Genomic DNA, 22979 nt, shown 5'->3' on the forward strand with positions numbered 1-22979 from the left:
CATATATTAGCATAGATCTATCATGTGGGTGAACTTGCAAAGGAGTGAATGATTTGCAATAGGAAGCAACACTCAGAGTTACTGTCCTTGGGAAGTTCTGTCAGGGACTGTCAGAAATAGATGCAAAACACAATATCCGTTTGGATGATGGGACAAAAAATTTGGAAGACGCTTTCCAAACACAACAAAGGGGTTTGGTTTATTGTTTCAGCTGGGAGACGAGCCTGTATTTATCATAAACATTGGTTTTCAGAATGGAACAAATTCCTACACCACTTGAGAGGTTTACTTATGAAAAATGGAGCCTATGTGCTTAGTGGCATTTGCTGTGCCCAGATGAGCCTACTTGCACATCATGGCTCTGCATGCTGCTCAATTATTACCTTTTTTTATCTGATAGATTTAAAAAAATATATTTTCAACTTTGCGTATCTTTTGCATTCATTCTGAGGGGTATGCTAATACATCATGGCACAGCAGAGATCCCAGGCTGCCTTCTCCATGAAAGAAATGAGAACTGTGATGTTAAATAGCTAATATTTAGCATACTGCCTGGCCGTACGGCAGCCTGTGCCTATTTCTTTCTCACTGAGGCACCTCTTCGTTCAAGTGGGGAAGTCCCTCCCTAACTGGACTGTCTTCGGGCCCTGAAGCTACATGGAGCTGTATCTTTTAATGTTGCTTGTCAAATGGGCAGCTATAGAAGGAAGAGTTGGTGGTGAGGTAAGGGAGCCTATAGGCTGAAAGGCAAAGCTTCTTGGGCACCAGGCTGGCGTGCTTGGCTTAATGTTCTTCCAAAACCCATGCTTTTTGCATCTTGACCACCTTTGCAAGAAGCACAACTGTGGGTAAAAGTGGCAGAACTATCTCTGTCCTTGAGGGAGTGTCTATGCACGGAAATTTATTTGCAAAACTTTCTACTGAAACTTAATAAGACAGTTTTACTTTTGTAGCTCCCGTGGGGATGATTTTGCCCTGGAAGCAGAGCCCACCACGGGGCTGGGTGTGTGTAACTACAGCACTGTGGCTTTGCTGATATAATTCTGCCAGTGCACTTCCACATAGTGGTGCTGTCAGAAGCTGAACTTCCACTGATGCTTAGATGCTTGTGACCTGTTGGCATGAATGAAATTCAGTAGCCTAAATTACTACCATTGAAAATAAGATGGAGGCTTCTAAGTCACTAAAACCCTTCTGAGAATGTTTGGTTTAGTATATATTATTTTCTAAAGAAATAGTATAAAACATTTCCTTACCTATTTCCCCTGTTTCTTGTCTAAACAGAATCAGCTCAAAAAGCCCTGAAATTGAGCTAACTGCTGGCTTAAGGGACAACAGAACTTAAACCAGAGAGTTTGTAAAGAGAATTAAAGAGGAGACAAGGATGAGCTTTGGTTGTATTATTCTTGGCCTTCCCTAAATTTCCTGCTGATGGGAAACACTTAATAAAAATTATTTTTGATCAGCTGATTTTAAAAAGACAGTTTGATCAATGGCAAATTAATCCCATGGAGGAACTGGAGGTCTAGAAGATGGGCCATCTGAGGAATTTTTGATGTTGTTTGATCAGTTTCAAAACAAATGCAGGAGGAAAAAAACAGCAGTGAACAAAAAGGATCAATTTCTAATTGGCTTTATAGCAGTAAAAATTGCATAATTTACAATAACCTGGATACACATCAACCAAGTTATGACTCTGGTCCAAAGGCTTAATGAAAATATTATTAGGAAACCCAAACAGTAAGGTCTACCTAAGAATATAGTAAACTTTGCTATATTCTGTATTTTGGCAACAGCTACATGCACAGAATCCACATTAAAGCAATGTCAATGTTGCTGATAGCCTATCAGTGTGTTGTGTGGAGGTACATCTGCTATGCTGCTGAGTTATACCAGCTTTCTCTGATTTTTCTCTGCCTTTAAGACTTACCTCCTATTGATGCTGTATTAATTTATTAGATTATGAAAGCATATTATAAAATCTTGTATTTTGAATAAGCATTAAATTTCATAGCTGCTCTTCAAACTATCCTATTGTCCTGTAATGGAATGAATTTAAGACTGGGCATCAAGTTCCATATTATTCTAAGTTTAGTGCAGTAGTTACGCTCCAAGTGCATAGTTATCAGAAATTAAGCTTCAAGGACAATCTGTTTATTTACTTTTACTGTATATTCCCATTCCTGCATTCTAGAGTCATTCTTTATCAGATTACAAACTGGTAGATTTATGGAGAAATATCTGGCTTTGAAGTAGTTTTTTACACTTTTATTGACCTCTCACTGCTTAATTTCCAAATGCCCATCTTTCTAGCAAGAAAGACCGAGGAAGCACCACATTATTGAATAAAGTCAGAACCAAAGATAAGGCAAAGAATAAATGTGGTGTTTGTCTTTCCTGATGCCTATGAAAGAATGGCTTTATAACATTATCTATCCCAGCAACTTGTATGGCCAGGATATTGACCCTGCTCCTAATCTAAACTTTTATCTTCAAGACAGTTTTTTGGGTTTTTTTTGTTTGTTTGTTTGTTTTGGTTTGGGTTTTTTTCTGGTTTTGTTGTTGGGGTTTGGGAGGGATTTGTTTGTTTGTTTGTTTGTTTTTTACTTTAAAAACATATTTCTTTAGCCCTAAATGTGGCTGTGGAAAGACACTCTGGCGGCATTTGGTTAAGGTTCCATTTGCACTAATAGTTTCTTTTCATTCTTTTTCCTTTAGGGAGAGCAGGGCCCTTTAGGTCCCTATGGTCCTCCAGGACTCCCTGGTGTTGGACAGCCAGGACCCAAGGTAACTCTCAGTATTATGTCTGTTAAAGTGCTAACTATGGGCAGTCATTTTTTGAATGAAAGTTCTCACCTACTGTCTTATCAAACTCAAACTCTTAACATCTAAATATAACACTGATATTCAATATTGACAGGTTTTTGTGTTTGCATAGGATGGAAATAACAGACCTGCCTTTCCAGCAACTCTAAGTTTTTATTATGATCCCACTGATATAATAGAAGTCAGAAATAATGGCACTTAAAGGGAGGTTAAATATGCAGGTGCTTGCACTAGTGAGTAAACCATACTTCATGGCATATCTCAGTCACTGTGATACAGAGTCAAGTGACAGATTTTCCTTGTTATTTCTTCACTAGGGAACAGATATTCTTATAGATTAATAACATTCTCTCACATGCAGCATTATTTCCTCCATCTTATTTTATTACCAAAGACTAGTAGGTGGAATCCAGTCTCACTATAAGAGTCATGTCTGCCTATGCTGGCCAGCCAAATCTCCTCTTGGAAAACTGTAAAAGCATCCACATAGGAAACACGACTACTTTGTTTATGAGTGTTTTGTCAGAGCCTTACAGCTCAGACTCTAACAAGAAATCTAAACTGGGCAGAATTAAATCTCACCCTAGTTATTTTGGCTGCTCAGTCCTTGGTGTTGCTTTATGTCATTTTTTCTGTTTTTTTTTTTTTTTTTTTTGGATCCAAGTGGCAGTGTCTAAAAAAACACTTTTTTTTTTCTTTTACTGCTCTAGTTTGTATAGTCATTGAACTCCTGCATATATTCTACGCAGTGGGGCAGACCCCAGAACGTAGAGAGGGTTTTATATAGCTCAGAAACTAGTGATTTGCCATGTAAAAGGAACAACACTGAGTCATTCCAGAAGGGAAAATAGTTCATGGAGAAGGAATGTCACGCCGAGTCTCTGTACTACTCTGGGGAGAGATAAAAATCCTCTGTGTTCTTACCCTTGAAGCACATAGTCCACAGTAAACTTGAGGAACTGTGAAGATTATGACACCTTATAAATAGAAGGTACAGAAACTGTACAGTTCCAGAAGTTTCCATGCAATCTCACTGAAGCAGGCTTCAATGCAATTGGAGTGCCTAGATAGAGGCTATGGTGAGGATCCCTCACACCTGAGCATTTCTGCTTCATGGTTGGGTTGTACTGCAACCAAATCAAGCCTGACTTTGCTCCCTCATCCCTGTCATCTCTCAGGCCCTTCACTTTACCCCTGTGCAAAGTGATAACACCTGTTTGCTGTTGGCATGAGGGCTGGAATGTGATCTAGTGTTCCAAATATTAACCAAAAGGTACTTTCAAATGTTTCTAAATTGTTATTTATGCTTTTTTTACATCAGGAGATGTTATGCATTTGATCTTGGACCTTTCTGGTGACATTAAGTCATCTATATGTAAATGTTATGTTTTTCAAAAGCATCGAATTGAATTAGGACTGAACTTCCTAATTTTCTTTTTCACAAGGGTGCTCAAGGTCAAGAAGGTAAAATTGGATTTCCAGGACCTCCTGGAATTGGTGAGCCAGGATTACCTGTAAGTCAGTGATATATGCATTGGAAGTAGAAATATAATAAAATAAGTCTTAGTGGGTGTAGCAGCTATATTAGCTACTCATTCCATAGACCACCTTGTATCTAGTCTGGAGCAGGAGAATTGTGTTCGTCTATTCCAGCCCAGTATTGCGGCAGTAACTGCATGTGGCTTGCCCAAGTAGGAGAACAAAGCCATGTCCAGACAAGTTTTGGGGAAGTAAAAAATTGTTTGGTGCATGTGAGCAGGCCTGCAGTATCTAGTTTTCAGAAAGACATGGAGTTGTATATAAATAACTGTACCCCTACTTGTTTGTGTTGAGGATAATCTTTAAAAATTGTCTAAAATAAAATCTTAAGAAGCGTAAAATTAAGAGCTGAGAAATTCCTCAACTCCTGTGTGCAATTTGGATTGCATCAAAAACAAAGACCCAAATTATATGCTTTTAGTTATATCTTTATCATCTGAATCACAGAACTTTAGCAAGCATTTTCTAATGTTGCGTTAGTGTTCCCTAGCTGCTTTTTCTTCCTGAAATGTATAAAATGTATGGTTTTCTTAAGTATTTCATTAAAAATCTCAAAGAGATTGTTAAGAAGCCATGAATGTGGATGTATGTTAGATTCATTCTAATAGTATTTTTGTAAGTCACTTTGTGAATGTTAAAGACTATTTTTCTCACAAAAAATGTAGAAACTCTTTACTTAATTACGATCATCCTTGAAAACTCTTTATTAGCCTTACATAATGAAAGATAGCTGAATTTTGTGGAAGAACAGAAAATATTATAGAAATAATTATTTCTGTACTCGTTTAAAACAAAATTGGCATTCTTTAATTTGGTATGTTTAACTTGCCATTTTGTATGAAAAAACCTGTTCAAATTAATGATTTTCATTACTAAAATAATGAAATTATATTAAATTATAAGGAATAAATTTCACAGTGGTAAGTGTATTTATGATAAATTAATCTACAGGTTCATTTGAGTTCTAATGGTACAATCTTTAGATATTAATTATGTAATTCACACCATTTCAGCATTAGTTTATTCTAATCTAAATCCTCCAGTTAAGGGTTGCTACACTGCATTTTAATTGTCTGGGCTCAGCCAGCTGTTACAGAAGCATTTTAACTTACCAGTGTCATAAGAGTTGCAAGAACCTACACTAGCAAGTTAGACAAAACATCAATAAAAGTTGAATTGCTGATATAGTCTGAATATATTTTTGTTTTCTTACAGGGACCACGTGGCCCTGATGGTCTGCCAGGTGAGAAAGGTCTACCAGGAGAGGGCATTCAAGGCCAAAAGGTAGTATTATGGAAATTTTTTTTTTTAACATTGTGGGCCAAATTTGCAGTAGTGTCTTATTTCTGATCACTGGTCATTCCACTGGTATAAAATGCCAGCTGATGGATCTTGGTCTTCTGAATCACTGTGCTCTCCAAGTTCAGAAATTTATCAAAATAATCACAAAAAAGTTGCACAGTCTCTCTAACAGTAGTAAGTTAATTATTCCCTTACTTACGTGTTTAATAAGATACCTTATTTTGGGAGCGTTAATGAGATAAATCATCTCCTGAAAGACTACTTAGCTGTTTATATTCTGTACTAGAAGAAAATATTGGGGAACTGTTTTCATTCTGTCTTACCATTTTGGGAAACTAAAATATGGGTTGTATGAGTCTCTATGGACAGTTACCTCATTAAGGGCACTTGCTAGGTTAATATATGTGAACATTCCTTTTTTTAAAAATAAGTACAAACAAGCAAAGATTTATGATTAAATCACAACTGGGCTTCCCATCAAAATGTATCCCTGTTTTTTAGTGGCTTCAAGATTCTCTAGAGCCTTGAACTACTAAGCAAAGAAGGTTTTTCTTCCTTTTATGGAAAAGATGTTAGTCACGTCCTTGCACCAGGTTCTGAACTGCTCGCTCTGACTAATGAACATATTATTGCATTTTCAAATGTGGCTTCCTTCTTCCTAGTATTTCATTTTCTGCTTTTGAAGTCTTGTGTTCAACAACACAGTGAATACAGATGAAGCAAGTTATGAATTGTAACTGAATTGTTTTTCTCTAATACCAATCATTCCATTTACTATTTTTCTTGTTTTTTCCTCATTATCCACATTATGATGACCAGTTTGTCTAGGATGATGTTCTTTATAAATTCCCAAACACAATTATAAAACTGTCACATATTTCTAGGGTGAAAAAGGCTCTGAAGGTATAGCTGGTCCTCCTGGACTGCCAGGTCAGCAAATCAAAGGTGACAAGGTGAGGCACGGAATATTTTTCTAATCGTATCTGTAGTTAATTGTATTTATAGTTAAATTAATGATTAATTATTCACACAATATCACAACACTATGAAGGTATGTTTTGCCTGCCATCTGAGGAACTCCTACACTGTTTCATGCAGCTCTATAGGCTGCACACATCTATACAAGTAGCCGAGCCTGCTAATGTTAACTGAGAGCCCCAAGTACTGTATTCTATGCAGCTGGGAGTATGAGAGAAGAAATGGAGTTTTTTCTGCCTAAATTTATTCCTGAAATATTGTATTTAAAGTATTATTAATTTTATTTAAATATTAAAAGAAAAGGTAAAAGCCTCTTGGAGTCATGTAATCTAATGGACCTGGAACTGGCAAAGGAACACTCTGGCTTCTGACGTTTGTTAGCTTTTCGGTGCACAGTCCCCCAAAGAGGGAGACAGAACAATTTTAATTCCCTTGGCCTGATGAGAGTCCAGCCTGTATCTTGTGCATCCCCAGAGAGTGGGTGGTGCAATGTGCCCAAATGTCTTATAGGGCAGAGGCAGCAATTCGAGATCTTCGTTCTCATAATTTAGTGCCATAGCCCTCGCCCTACTCCCTGTTGTTTTCCTTTCCTCTTGTCCCTATGACTTTTGCTCTCATTGCCCCACACTCAGCTTCAGTGAACGCTCCCACCCAAAGTAATTGTCAACTTAGTCAACAGGGAGTGCTTTGTGGATGTGGGAAGTTTAACTTGAATTTACTCATCTCCCTGTCCAGTCAAATGGCTCTTCAAAGTCTTTGGAGCAGCCTGGGTGGTATGTGGTGGTCTGATTTGGCCTGTGAGAGATATGTTTGGTGAGCACCTGCCAGGCCATTTTGCTTCAGGCCTTAGTTAGAGGAAGATTTGTTGTCTGTGCAAGAATGAGTGATCCTATTCCCATGTCTGTATAGGGAGAATGCAGCGTTGGCCAGGACAGTAGGTGTTTGGGACCATTTCAGTAAATAAGTGTTTCTGGCATAAATTAAACTAATATTTTTTTTGTTTTCTAGGGACTGGTGTCACACATCCTTGACACCTTCATAGGTCTGTGCCATTTCCAGTACCCAAATACACACATGACCTCCCCATACTCCTCTATTCTCATAATTCCCTCTGCCATAATTCCTCTGTTCCCTCCCCAAGTGATATACAGTACCATTACAATACCATGTGACAAAGGTTTTTCAAAAATACTCTCTAGCTGTTCTGTTTACACCTGCAAGTTTTTCTTCTGGGTGTTTTGCAAGAAACTGTGTATATTTCTGTACAAGAAAATCTTCAAAATTAATCTCTGTATATAAAGATAAACTATGGATCCTTCTAGTAATAAACTTACGGCTATGATCATCTAATGTTATAAATGAGATACAGTTTGTAGGTAGGAAGAGGTCTTATTTTTATTAGATCATTTGCCACAGGCAGACTTTCAGATTTTCCAAGTGCATCTATCTCAAATAGAAGCAGCAAACTTCAAGATAATATAGCTTGGAGACTGTTGCTTTGTATTTAGTTTAAATATGTTAATCAGCTATCATGGACTGTTGCAATTTAACTCATGGCAATGCTTTTTGTATAGGGTGAACAAGGCCAAGTAGGACCACAGGGCCCAGCAGGACCACCAGGAATAGGCAACCCAGGAAGCCAGGTATGTCTACATTTTGGACAAGTAATAAGCATGTGCATGTAGCTTTCATTTTATATTGTATCAGAGATCACATTTTGATAGGAAGATATTAAAAATCTCACAGCGATTTTTCATTTTAAAAAGTATCAAACTAGTTTTAGGCAAAGGTTGTAAATATAAGTGACTCCAACTGATTTGAATGATCTTAAGCAAATAGACATTTGGTCTAATCTGCATAATAACATGCTCAGGAGATAAATCAAATACATTGCTTGGATAATGACATATTCTAGATAAGAGTTTCACAAAGTAAGAATCCACTACTTCTGAATTTCAAACCCTTTGAAGCTTGAACACAGCGTTTAACAGTTGAATACAGAAAAACTGAAACATCTCAAAAGTTCCTTTGGGTTGGGTTTTTTTGTTTGTTTTTTGGGGTTTTTTTTTTGCAAAGAAGAATTCATGCTTTCACCATACTATCCCAGTGCAGCAGGGCTTAGATGCAGATACTGAGACACTTACCATTTGTTTTCTTCCTAAACAGTAGTTGTCATTACACTTGGACATGCCAGTAAAATCCACAGGATAGTGACAAAGGAAAAATAAAGATCTCAGAATTAAGCCTAAAGACAGGCAAAGAAATTGTTTTCTTTTAAAGATAAGATAAAATAATTATTAACTGAAAGACGGATTTGTGGTGAATTTCAGATGTGAAAGAGTTTAATGTGCTAAAACTCACTTATTTTGTTTTGTAGGGTATACAGGGTCCACAAGGAAACCCTGGGGCAAAAGGATCCAAAGGTGTTGGTCTGCCAGGTCCAAAGGTAATAATTCAGACATTATTAATTTTTTAAAATAACACCAGCAAGAAACAAGCAACACATTTTTGCCAGGACTTTCAAGAGTGTGCTTGATGAGATGAAAAGGTAACTCTTCATTGAAGATAAAAATTCACTTCTGAATCTTTGAGGGAAAACCACCAATGTTATCAAGATGTTCCCCAAATGGAGCATATGGCTTCTGCTTAGCGCCAGCCCTTAACCTTTATGAATGTGTATTTTAGGTTCTAAATGAAAACAATTTTGTAAACACAGTATATTTCAGACATATTTATATCAAATGAGTTTGGTGCCACATACACATTGTGTTCAAATAAAGCATATTACCAAACTTAGCTAGTCCCACCACTCCTTCAGCCTGTCCTTCAGCCCTCCATGGTCGTCATGAGAAAGAACCAAAACCAAAGGTAGAAACACTAAGAGAGAAAAAAGAGCTTAACTGTACTTAGTAGCTGGCACTGCATCACAGAATGAGGGAAAGGAGGAAGAGAAGAGGAAAGCGGGTAAATTATTACTTCTGTCAAGGCCTGAGCCTTTAGCAATACAGTGTCAGGTGAGCACTGTAAGAGGAGAAAAAGGGAATTGCTGAAATAATGAGAGAAAGTGAAATTAAATGATGAACTATCTGTAAAGCAGAAGTATGCTTTGTAATCACCTTTCTTTTTCAAAAGGAAGGCATTAGTTACTCTAGCAAAAGCAGGGAGAAATACAATCATTTTCTTCTGGTCATTACTTTGGCATGTAGCAGTTACAGCAGCTATGTTCAATATTAATATAGGGAAAAATAGGTAGCTGTGAAACACGTTATGTATGAGTACAATTTTCCTAGTGTGAAAAGGTATTTAAAAAGCAAAACTGAAAAATGGAATTCCAATTTTTTAAACTGTTCTAGAACTACTGGAAGGAAGAATCATGAGGGTAAAGCTTTCTCTTAAACAGAAGGTCTGATTTTTCTTTATTTGGACTCACTTTTCATTCAGTGATCAAAGGGTTTTTGGTATGGTGGTATCAGTAAAAAATAAAATGTATTAAAACAAAAAGGAGAAAGTTGGAATGATTCACTTAGACTTTCTGCCCACTGCAACGTTAATTAAAATAGATGCAATCCTACAGGTTACTGGGGTTTTTGAAGAACAGAATTTTCCAGTTGAAAACTGGCTGAAAACTTGACCATTTAGAATCATAACATCATAGAATATCTCAGTTGGAAGGGACTCATAAGGATTATCAAGTTCACTTCTATGTGTAAAGCAGTTAGTGAAACAGTGCAAGCAATGAATGAAGCTAAATTGTGTTCCTCTGCTAAACAAAACTTTCTGTTACTAGGGTCAACCAGGTGAACCTGGACAAAAAGGAGAACCAGGACTTCCAGGAATTGGTGTACGAGGACTTAAAGTGAGCCTATTTTTATTTTTAACTACTCCTTACGGGGTATTCTGATTTTTTCACTAGTTGCTGATAAGCTAAGTAGAAGAAATTTTTCGTATAAATTGACTATGATCAAAATAAGAAAGAATTTCAGTGACAGAGCCTCACTTAACTTCACAGTTTTAGCTTTTAAACTCAAAATGCTGTGCCAGAGCTCCCATCCTCTCTCCTAAAATCTTACTTCAGCCATAACTGAAACAGATTTTTTGCCCATCCTTTCTAAGCTGGTGAGGCATTTCCAAGGCATGTTAAAAATGTTACTACCCGTGTTCCTCTGCAATGATTTGAAAAAAATATAGTCTGTGTGACGGCGGTGGTCCTACTGCCTACGTTAGAAGAGATGTTAAACACTTAAAGCTTTGACTTCAGCTGCCATTTTGAAGACTGTGTACCATGTCCTTAATGATTTAAGTAGGGCTTCCAAAATCTTGGGTAAGATGACATAGACATCTTGGTTTTGTTGATTTTTCCCAGGATCATGGAAGAAGCACTTGGTAGGACAAATTCCTATGGGTAGTTTCAACTCTTTGTGGCAAGTCTTAAAAGTAATGCCTAGACCAGTCTGTACAAGCAGCAAGGTGTTAGTCTCCAGTCAACAACTCTGTTTAGGTATTTTTGGCTGACCATTCCTTAAGTTCCAGGTCCCAGATGTTTGACTTTGCAAGTAAATTACATTTGTATCATATTGTTCTTGTGTACAGAACAACAAAAAATCATGTTTCTACTCAACTGAATAAATGTAAATTTATTTAATACAAAACCAGGATTTAAGAAGTAGATGAGGAGCTTGGAAAGAAATTTAAAGTACTTATTTTAGATTGTGTGAATAGAAAAAATTAGTCTCTATGAAATATTTAACTTACTGGGAATAACAACCCTTATTTGAGCAAAAATATTGTATATCATTAACATTTAACACACTGTTGGATCCATTTTACAGAATAAAGAATTTATAGAAGTATGCAGTTATAATTATTTTTTCTTCTTTAAGGGAGATGTAGGTCTATCAGGACTCCCAGGAGAGAGAGGGGTGCAGGGAGATCCTGGGAAGTCAGGGAAAAAGGTAAGGAAATATATTTTAACACATGTAAAAGGTGTAGATGAAAGAAGAAGAGACTATTATTTGCAGATATCCAATGGCAAGGAGTTCATCCTGGAGGAGGGCATGTGCCAGTACTTGTGCCAGGGACTAGGCGAGTTAAGATCTTTAAAACAAACTTTACTAACAGTGGCTACCATCTGAATGTGCAACTGATTTAGCTGCCCTGCCTTTAGTGGGCTATTGATTCTGTTAAATTTGATGATCTTCTTAGAGAACAGGTAGCTTGTGTCTTTAGCCTGTTCCTTACAGACTGTTTAGGAATACTGAGGCTTTTTCTCTTGCATATTGCCTTTATTCTGATGATCAACTTGGTGCCACCACCTTCACTGTTGTAATTCATTATAAGTGAAATACAAGTACTGCGCAGCTACCTTGGGGTATTCAGGACAGTGCAAAGAACAGCTTGATGCCTGCAGTGAGTAGCCCAGTGATGTTACAGCAGTTATTTGCAAGCGTGAAGCTGTGGGATCCAGACTGATGCCTATCAACAGTAGGTTCTGTGATGCCACTTCCATCAACAGCTCAAATCAGAAATGGATTTTTAAACTTCATTTTAGTCTACTTTTCACTTTCTGAATTTCCTACAGGCATTCTGATATACTAATATGACTTATACATAAATATTTTGTAGATAATGTTCCTTAATAGAAAGTTTTATGTGGATTATTTGTGAATTATTTGAAGTGAAGTTTCTTGCAAATATTTGCAGCTTGGATTGGCTTTTGGCTATGGAGCTGTCTAAAATTGCTGCTTCTTAAAATTTGTTTTTCTTAGAATTTGTCAACCAAGACCTTTTTTGATAATTTTACAAGCATTTATCTTCCTCATATGACTATATGCATGCAATTCTTCCTACAAAAGATTGATGCAATTGCAAATGGCACTATTAGGAATGTCTGAGAAAATAAAGAATATGAATGCAGGAGGGTGGAATGGGCTTATGAAGGCAGAATATTTTTTGCAGGAAAAAAATTTAACCAGATATTTACTGACATTTTTGGGAAAAGTGTTTATGCAAGCATTGTTTCTCATAAGTCTAGTTATGAAAATTGCTACATGAAAATTAATTAACCATCTAATCTCTGTTAGGGGGAAAAGGGAGATCAAGGTCCAAGAGGCCCAGAAGGACCCCCTGGCAAAGGAGAAGTAGGCCAAAAGGTATGGCTTGACATGCACACTGGAGAAATACTACAAACTTTAGAAGGACCTGTTTTATAAGAGTTCAGATTCTGGCCTATTTTTCCTTCATTATATCTTAAGTAGCAACTGTGTTTAAACTGATGATTTAAAGGGATTTAAAAGAGAGCGATGTGTTCCTTAGCCTAAACAAGTGCAGCAAAATCAGACTGTAAACACAGAACCTAAAGTTAAATGGGCAATAGAGATTTCCTAAAAATTAAATGGAGTTTTCATTAAAGTTAGGAGGAGGTAAATTATCTCAGTATGCTGATAGGGAGAGAGAAAGAGCTAAGAGAAATTAGGGGACTAGTAAAATATTTAAATATGAAATTAAAAGCCTGGAAAGATGTCTTAGTAGACAGACAGCTCTTATCTTCCACCTGGTTAAATTTAGGACATTTGGGGTGGATTCTAGAACTGAGTGGGATTTCAGCTGAAGTAAAGCATCTAAATACTTTTCTAATGATAGCAGTCATTATCATTGTGTTTTTGGTTGTTTGTGTATCCTCCAGTGTAAATGAATCTTTGCTGTGATTGAAACAAAAGGGTTTTTTCTGTCAGGGTGACCCTGGAGAAAAAGGATCCCAAGGACTGATTGGTTATAAAGGAATACAAGGCCCAGCTGGACCAAAAGTAAGCTTGTTCCTCCAGGGTAACTCTTCACTTCCTATTTTATAAAATAATCTATGGGATTTATGTAATGTACAAATTTCTCAAGCATCTGATGCTTGGAGACTTAACAGAACAAAGGAAAAGCAGAAATATTTGCATCCTCTTTCCTGAATGACACAAAAGTCCCAAGGAGAAAAAGAATAGGTAAACATATAATTACAGACTTTATAGTTATGCATGAGCACTGAGAAGCTAAATTAAGCTGTTCAAGTGATTCTAACCATGAGCAAATTTTTACTTTGAAACATTAACTTTCTATTATAATATTTTGTAAGTAAGTGTTGCTCTGAATGATAAGGAAGTTGAAATGATACAAGTGTTCTGATTATTCCATTGGATTTGTAAGCTGGACACAAAAATTTAATTAAAGTTAAAAAATCAAATACACAATTCAGCCAATAGTTATTTAAAACATGCAGCTTGGACCAGCTTGGGTTTTTCCCCAATATTGTCTGTTTTGTAGGTAGTTATATATTGTAAATATTTTTATAATATAAAAGTGTTGAAAAAAATTTTTGCTACTTGTGCAGAAAATGAAACTGTCTATTTAAATCTAGATGATACCATTTTGTAACAGGGTGAACAGGGAGAGAGAGGACCACCTGGTGTCGCTGGATCGTCTATTCAGGGACCTGCTGGACCAAAGGTGATTATCTGATACATGTTTCCTCAGGACGAGAGTCTGGAAAATTTCTAGTGCACATTTTTGACAAAATTAAAAGAACGTAAGTTAAAGAAGTTAAAATTCCCTGTTGTAGTAACAAAGATGACTAAATTTTAGAAATAAGGACTGAAAAATACTAAAAATTAACAGAGAGTGTTTGGGGCCCTTTAACAGAATGCTGAACTTAGTACCTTATTACCTCCTGAAGCCATTTGGTAAAAAACAAAACAAAATCAAACCAAACAAAAAAACCCTCAACCCCCCCAAAAAACCCACTACAAAACCCCCCTCCCAAAACAAAAAAAATTATTATATTTCTGTTGTGTTTTGGCCCCTCCTGTGAAATTAATCAATTAATCACTTTGAAGTCTTTTTTTTTTTTTTTTCCTTCAAATTTGCTGTGCATTTTGTTTCTTAGACTAAAGTTTTACTGAATGTGGCAGTCAATCCCTGCAGGAGTATGTCTATGAGTATAGCTCTAGGGAGTTACATGCTGAACTAGATTATTTTTTGGAGATGAATGTTTGTATGTCACTTCCAAGTGAACAGCTGGGCTGTAGACACTACTTTAAATTCAGTGTCATATATGAGATAGCTACAGCTACATCCACCTCGTTTTCTCTATGGGGAAAATGTACCTGAAATGAGTGGAACTTGTCCTGCTGAGTAAAATAGGTGGATTCAGCAGCAGTAAGGCTAACATTGAAGGTTTTAAAAACATTTGAAAATTCACTACCACCCCATATATTTTTTTTTAGACTAAAATATTTGCTGGTTTTATAATATGTCAGTTAACTTCAACTTAACTTGATGCTTTTCAGCTTTGGTGATAGTTTTTAGGGTAAAGAAATCACTAATTACATCATAACACTCTGAAGTAATTTCATCCCCATTTTTCTTCTTTAAAAATGTGCCCCCACGCACAAGCACATGTAGGTGATGTACATACAATGTACTCATCAGCCTGGCAACAGGACACCACAGAGGGCTAGGGTGTTTGTACGCTTGTTTGTGTGTGGAGGAGGAGGGAAGAAGGGAATGCAAGAAGCTCAGGGCTCAGAGTAAAAATGCAACCACAGAGGAGGAAGAAAGGATTATGGAGTGCTCATATCTCTTACACTGGTTTAAAACCACAGTAATGTGCCAAACTTCATGTCAGGAAAATCCAAGTGGCATGCTGTAGGGCATGACTTGTATGAAGACAGGTTTCTCTACCCCCGTCTCCCTTCTTTGCATTTTTCTGGTTACTGTGGCATTTTTTAATATATGATTAAGTGAGACAAGATTGTTTATTGATAAAGTTAATGCTGAAAAATAAGAACTTTGTAGATTTTATTGCCTTTTTCACTCTGATTTTATTCTGTTCAGTACAGTTCATATCACTTTCATAGCAGACTGGCCACAATCCAGAATCCACTAGAGTCTTTACTAAATTTTAGATCAGGGCTTTTATGTGCAGAGGCTGATGCAAGAAAACAAGTATTTTGTGTAATTATAAAATGCAAGTTGATTTCTAGCTAATATACAAAACTTTGTATCTTTAGCTTCATAATAATTTATTTTTTTAAATATATATTTGCTATGTTTCTGACAATTACTCAATAATATAACAGTCTATGAAGGTCCATTTTCTCTCTCTACTGTGGAGAGTACAATGATTCCTAGTAATTGTATTCTTGGAACATCCTGGTGTCTGCAATTGTGAAGCCAGGCTTTATAAATTTTTAATGCAGAGAATCTGCATGTGTTTCAAAGCTGGGAGTTCTGATGGTCTGAGGTCATTTTAGTACATCTCTAAGTAGTTGATGTAGTAGTGGTTGATTGCTAGAGGTCTTAGCTCCTGGACAGCCGTGGTTGGGTCCACTGGAAATTTATTTATTTTAAACTACACCCACGTTTGAGAACTAGAGTTGTATTTCCCTTGACAACCATTATGCTGTTACTAATATGGAGACAGTAACATTAGATAGCTGGTTTTTTCTCATATTCCTTTCTCATGATTTCAACTGCTCAGTGGCTTTTATAGAACATTTGATCTGCATTCCCTAGTGAATGAAACACTGTTTCCTGAAACACTGTTTGTCCTTCTCACTAGTATTAAAAATTGAAGAAGTTTCATTGAAAATTGAAAATTCTTTTTTTTTAAGATCCTTAATGTAGAGTAAATCCTTAATCTGTTGCCATAGATTAAACACTAGAAGGAGACAAATTTTGCTCTGTGAAGGGATAACATGAGGAACTTGAATTCTAAACCTGATTGCTTTCGAGGCCACTGACAGAGCTAAGATTACCAAACAGTTGTACTGTGTAATATTTGAGGAAAATCTCAAGTTTCTTCCTGGATCTTCAGACTGTGGAGCTTGAATTTTGAAGTGCTGCACCATTGCATCTGTAACCTTTCTAAACATACTCTGTGTCAGTACTTGTCTTTGAATTTCTTTGCTGTTCTCTTTGTGGGCAAAAGCAGGCAGAAGCCACGGGTGAATCTGGCCACTGAAACTGAATTCTGGTATTCAACCTTCAGTTGAAAACTAAAGCCATCAAGTTATTCATCAAGGCAGAATGAACTCTTTGACACAATTGCAGAGAAACAAAAGTGTAAAAGAGATCAGAATCAAAGTAATAAAAACTCCCTCTAGAAATACTGATTTCCTATTACCTAGCTCAATTATTGTCACTGTCAGAAAGAATTTAATACTTGTTGTTTTCTGTAAAACTTTGTAAATTAAAACTGAAAATAATGAATATGGTTTTGGGTTTGTTTATTTTTGGATAGGGGGATCCAGGACCTAAGGGGCCACCAGGAGATGATGGACTTCCTGGAAATTCAATAATGGGACCAACGGTATGAATTTTTAGACAAAACACAGAAAATAAAGAAACGTGAGATGTGCAAAACTCATGAAAATGTAGGAACCACTTGAAGAACTTTTTCAGGAAAATAACTGACCAATTCTTCAACTTTTCCATCGTTCCAGATTAAGTCTATTTTAAAAAATAAACTTACTATCTTTTCAAAGAAACACAAAATAGATCAAATAACTAGTCCAGTGTACCTCACCTTGCAAAATTCCCTCAGGAAGTCTTCATTAGGAAGGTAGCTCTGCAAATGCATCTGCACCTTTCATTATCTCATGTGGTCTTTTATACATCTGTATGGGCAATATGCTCTTTACTGAGTATACACTGAGAGGTATTGCTTATTTTAACAGTGTTGTTCACTATTACCAACCTTGCACATTCAAAAACTTAAGACCTGAAATAAAGGTCAGATCTTTTGAAAGTACTTATTTGTATATAGGTTACAGAATAGGATTTACTTGGTTATATCCTTTACATTTTTAATTTCAACACTAAGAATGGAATACAGTGGTCTGTATCAAGATTACTGTGCTCACTGTTCAAGCTTCTGCTGGGTCACTGACAAGACTGATACACAAGTGAAAGACCAGAGATAAGACTGAGGATTCAGTGGTAACACAGAGATTGCAGTCTTTGCAACGTGAGAAACTGGTGAATTCTCCTCTGTAGTACATGTGAGTTGACATAAGGCTGCTCAAAAAATAAGGTGATACCAAGAACCATCCTCTTGCCAGTGGGAAATAAGTTAGAGGAAAAAGATATAAATTAATTTGCAAATGCATATGGTTTTTTATGGGGTTTTTTAATCACTGGTGAACAGTGAAGTGACCTTTCCAAAGGATGGTTCTATCTATCTCTCCTGTTTCTTAAAGGGTAAAAGTAGTTCAGGATGACTGTTAAGTACATAAATTTATGACTGGTTTTATCAGCACGGAATTAATATTTTATCACCAAATTGCTCAAACCCTTAAGTAGGTTTTTTCCTCAACTCCTTTTATTTAACTAATCAGTATAATACAATGTCACTGGAAAACAGTGCTACTCACCTTTCTATATTATTTAAGAACAAACTGAAAAGCGCAGTCCCTAGAACAGATCCCATGTCCTCTACTGCAAAAACTGGATATATTGCCGTTTACTTTGCAGCTTTCTCCACCTCCCCTCTAATGCATTTTATGATACCGTATCAGTCATGACTTGGGTTGAAACTCTATAAGCCTTCTGCCACTTGTGATAAGGGAATAGTTGAGGAAGACTTCCTTCAGTGTTTGGGAAAGGTACCTTTCTTGTGATTGCCTTTCCATACTGAAATCAGGACCTTTCTTAGTAAATATCTTTTTTTTTTTTTTCCTATTTTTTTTTCCTTTTTTTTTTTTTTCCTTTTTTTTTTTCCTTTTTTTTTTCCTTTTTTTTTTTTCCTTTTTTTTTTTTTCGTATTTACCATATCTGCACATAAAATGTTCCACTCAGCTCCATGTTTCACTTCTTGGGAATATAGTTGATAGACCCAAATTCAGAGACTAATTAGTTTATGTGTACCTAACATGATGTAGTTCAAAATAAAGCAACTTAATGTATTAACTTTTGTGTAATAACACCTTAGGAATACCAATAATGCTTTACTCCTGGCTTGACAGACTTCTACCAGTACACCTAACAGAGAATGCTGGATGGCACATGGATCCACATGTGTTCAGCAGCTTGTATTTTTGAATTTTGAAAAACTCTAAATTTATTTACTTACTCTATAAAATAGAATGCTACTTTACTCTGTTTTTTGTATAAAAAGAGGTGATGAACATTACTTAATTGTCCAGTCGTGTACTTAATCATTTAGGTTTTGATTATGGCAGTTGTTTTTTTTCTTAACAATAACCATGGACACAAGATTTATGTTTATATTCTGTTTTTTTTTTGTGTTTGTTTTTTTTTTTCTTTGAAAGACTGTAGAAACTATCTTTACATTACTGCTTCAGAAAATAAAACCTGCCCTGGAAAGGTTGTCAAAGTAGATCAATAAATTCAGCATGCCATCTGTGACACCAATGGCACTGGCCTTGTTGCCTGTGCACTGACTTAGACTGAGTCACTGTGATTGTCTTTTCCAGACCCCACAAAACTGTGGGAAGCAGTAATCACAGAATTGCTTCTGGGACATCTCTTATGTATTTTTGTTGCAGCTATTAAAAAAATTAAACTAAATAATCTGGACTAGAGAACTGCTTCTTATAGCAGATTTGGCCATAGATTTGACTTAAGTAGATTTATAGCTCTGTTACTAATGGCAAAACCAGCCACTTGACAAAATCCCAATTCTTACAGAAGAGAATGTGTCAACATGTATTCGGTATTTACAATGGTCTTCTAAGAGTAAATGAAAACATCTGTTTAGCCCTTTTTTACTGCAGTGGAATTAGAAGTAAAAATAGAGATGAACTCATGAGCCATGGTTTCCTTAAAAAAAAAAAAAAAAAAATTAAACATTTCTGAAACTTTTCTCATTTTATCCACAATTTAAGAACTATGGGTACTAAGAATAAGGAAGAGCTAAAATTGCCTTTCCATTATAAAGCTGTTCATGAACTAGAAGCACACTTGTTGGTTAAATTTTCACAGAACTGGATCAGAATTCCATCATTTGAAAATTAGGAAACATTAAGAAACATCTTCCAGGGCTGATAAAGTTTAAATCTGGTGGTCAGGTTATGTTGGAAGTCTTCCAGTGAAACTATCCCTTTGGACTGCAGAATGGGAGAGATTCATACAGGAGTGACCTGCCATGTATAGTTTTCTTTAACAGTAAGGCATGTTTGCATCCCTATCCCAAATTCCATCTTAAAGTGGTTTCAGGGTTTAATCTTAACCAAAACTTTGAATCTACTTTGTCTTACCTTCTAACCTAACCCTGTTATGAATATCTTTAGGAGAGCCAAAGCAGCTCCTTTGTTTTTCCTTGACAGGGCTGAATTGCTTAAGATTTGATTGCTTGTGTCTATGGTAGAGACATTAATGGGACAGGAAATATGGACCCAAAGTCTGGTTTTGTTGGATATCTAACTAGAATATGAGTTGGTTTGTTCTCCAGTCATGGAGACTATATACAGACAGACCAGTTCTGAGATCTGAGCTCCTATCAGGACTCCATTTGTGGTTTCTTGAAGCATTATGTTATTGCAGAAATTTCCAGGCACATTGCAGCAATGAAACAGCAGTTTTCAGCCATTTGTAATTTCTTTTTTCTAGCTATTTATTTTTACTGGAATAGACAGGAAAATACTTGCTATTTGTATGTAATTATTCTTCAGGATATGTCATCTGTGTGTATATTAACAACTGACCCTCCAACACTCTACAGGAGAGTCCATTTACATTTCTTGGTTCTGTGGGACTGGGCAAAGGCTGTGCTCCTTGTATGGCCACGTAGATAACTGTGCTGAGGAGTGGTGTGGGTGTGTGACTGACAAGTATCAATAAAGATTTCTGACTGGGGATGCTGTCATGTAAACATCTACAGTACAGATTGCCAGCGCATCTTGAGGGATACCTCAAAGTAATATGCTTTCTTTCTTGATTCTGTGGAGAACAGTCTATTGCAAGCTTATTAATTTTCTCATTAAATGTCAGGAAAACTATCCCTGGAATGAGGGAACAGTAAAAGATTTCTATTTGCTTCTTTTCTGGTCGTTAAAGGAAGCATTGAGGTTTTGCAAATGCACAAATCTTTAGTGGGACTCAGCGGAAGAGTCAACAGAAGGAGTGATTGTCTCCTGATACAAAGCATTTTACGCTAAACTGAGACAAATTATATATTTCTTATAACCAGTTGTACTTCTTTCTTTTACTTCTTTCCCTTGTAGAATGCAGTTTCCCTTTACTGTGTGAGAGAACCAATGTGATTATCTGGAAATTCAAAATATATGACATATGATAACTTGAGTCTGGCACATTATGTTTTGGTATTGTTAAATTTGGTGTTCAAACGTCAAGACACCCTTGAAGCCATAGAAGTTTAACTTTTAAAAATATATATGTAACTTTGCATTGACTGAAGATAAAGTCAATGGTCTGAAGATTTCTCCCTGCAACTACAAATCTAGAAATTAATAATTTCCTAATGAGAACTCCTATTCTTCTGAAATCTTAATTTGATCAATCGAAGTGACAATAAAAACCCACAAAAAATTCTGAGCTTTGCTAACAGATTACAAGAACTGGTAACTGCTATTCTGTATTTCCAAAAAGATATTAAATAGTTTCCTTACATATTTGTTAATATCGATTACATCGTGATGATCCAGTTACTAGCACAATGCCTGACTTACTTTTTTGTACTTAGGGTAATCGAGGACTACCTGGACTGCCTGGGCCTCGGGGAGCAAAAGGCGATGGCCACAAAGGTGAAGCTGTAAGTACAATTTTAATTCTGTACTTTGTGTTCTACAAAAAAAAAATTAATTACTTTGTGATAACTCAATATTTAATTACTTAACTAAGTGCAATTAATCTTCTCTTTCATCTTGTAGATAATTTAAATATTTCATATATATTTTGAAGTCCTTTCTTGTCCTAGATACAGTGCCAGTTCTACAGGCAGTCATTTCAGCATCATGAAAGGGATACCATATGATTCCATCTAAATCTTCATGGCTGCTTGTACATGTTTAATATAATCACTGCTTTGAATTCTTTTCCTTCCCTCCTTCCCTCTGTTCCTTTTCTTTAGTATTCTTTGTTCAAGGTCTCTAATAACATCTGCTTGGCCATATCTTGCAGCCTTCAATTCATTAGTTTTTCAGCTGCTTTTCATACCAGCGGTTTAAATCCTCTTTTTTGAAGATTTTACCCTACCTTACTTTTCTGATGGTTAACTCCAGAGGGGGTTAATGGCTGAGTATTCCAGCTGGCACATTCCATTACAAGCACATATCATCCTAAATTTCAGTCATTCAAAGCCACACAGACGTGTTTGACCAACCTTTCACTAGAAAGTAGAAATACTGTTGCCATCCTTCAACCACCACATGGCAAACTCTGATTCACACTATTTTCTTTATGTCTGTTATCCATCTTTATTTCAAACTGCAACCAGAAACACACTCCCAAATATACTGAGGTGGGACCTGCTTGCTTACAAATAAGTCATGACTTGAGTCCAATTTCCTGTCATTCAAACTGATCCTGGGAAGATCCTTTGGTATCAAAATTAGTTCAGAGGACATTCACTCAGAATTCCTGGTGTAATGCCATGTACCTGACACATTTAATAGCATGTACGCACTCTAGACCAGCTCAAGACTCGTTGGAGGGTCAAGGAGTGCGAGTAATGGACCCAGACCCATTAAACAGAGGACATGCAAAAGCCCTCCTGTCATCTCAAATAAAAATTAAAAGCAAATACAAAGGCAATCATGAAGAAGGCAGTGATGCAAATAGATGACTGACAAACTTTTAGTAGGCCTTAAAATGCCTCATAGGAACTGGTTTTAAGCTTCAAAGTTAAGACATCTGTTTAAACTATATGAAAAAGAAATATTGGTAGATACAGAATCAGAGAGGTCAGTGAGAAGCTGAAAACTTTTCATTTCTAATTAATCAAAGAATTCAAGAGCAGCCTGGTTTGGTAGCCATTGATAAATAAAACTACAAATGCTGGTTGTAGTCTGCCCAGTCACGGGATGACAAATTTACGTGTATGCGCTTCCTGCATTTCTATTAGTGACTAGACAATTAGAAAAAGCAGTTCTGCTCTGCAGTAGTATTCCTGAGATCATGTGTATTCTAGGATTCCCACCTGCCATAAGAGTCATACTTCTCTGCAACTCAATCTCAGGCTTTTGTAAAAGCTGGTTGTGTTTCTCCCTGCCACATGAGCAGGTCCCTGAAATGTGTGAAGGTTCTGTTGTTCTGTAGTATGCATCTTTCCTCTTCTCAGGCTGCCTTTCCATGCCTCATGATGTGGAAAGACC

At 36.4% G+C, this 22979-nt stretch overlaps 1 protein-coding gene across 1 annotated transcript in view; it reads left to right on the plus strand.

The window, feature by feature from the left end:
• COL28A1 (collagen type XXVIII alpha 1 chain) overlaps nt 1-22979 on the plus strand; it is a 64196-nt gene that overhangs the window by 19047 nt on the left and 22170 nt on the right. The window contains exons 11-23 of the mRNA XM_010174305.2: nt 2719-2787; nt 4272-4340; nt 5581-5649; nt 6552-6620; nt 8220-8288; nt 9023-9091; nt 10433-10501; nt 11526-11597; nt 12726-12794; nt 13377-13448; nt 14065-14133; nt 16928-16996; nt 21350-21418. Of these exons, the coding sequence (XP_010172607.1) occupies nt 2719-2787; nt 4272-4340; nt 5581-5649; nt 6552-6620; nt 8220-8288; nt 9023-9091; nt 10433-10501; nt 11526-11597; nt 12726-12794; nt 13377-13448; nt 14065-14133; nt 16928-16996; nt 21350-21418 (903 nt within the window). The remainder of the gene's footprint in view (nt 1-2718; nt 2788-4271; nt 4341-5580; nt 5650-6551; nt 6621-8219; nt 8289-9022; nt 9092-10432; nt 10502-11525; nt 11598-12725; nt 12795-13376; nt 13449-14064; nt 14134-16927; nt 16997-21349; nt 21419-22979) is intronic.

This window comes from Antrostomus carolinensis, unplaced genomic scaffold (genome assembly GCF_000700745.2).
Source record: "Antrostomus carolinensis isolate BGI_N321 unplaced genomic scaffold, ASM70074v2 scaffold2468, whole genome shotgun sequence".
Taxonomy (NCBI): Eukaryota; Metazoa; Chordata; class Aves; order Caprimulgiformes; family Caprimulgidae; genus Antrostomus; species Antrostomus carolinensis.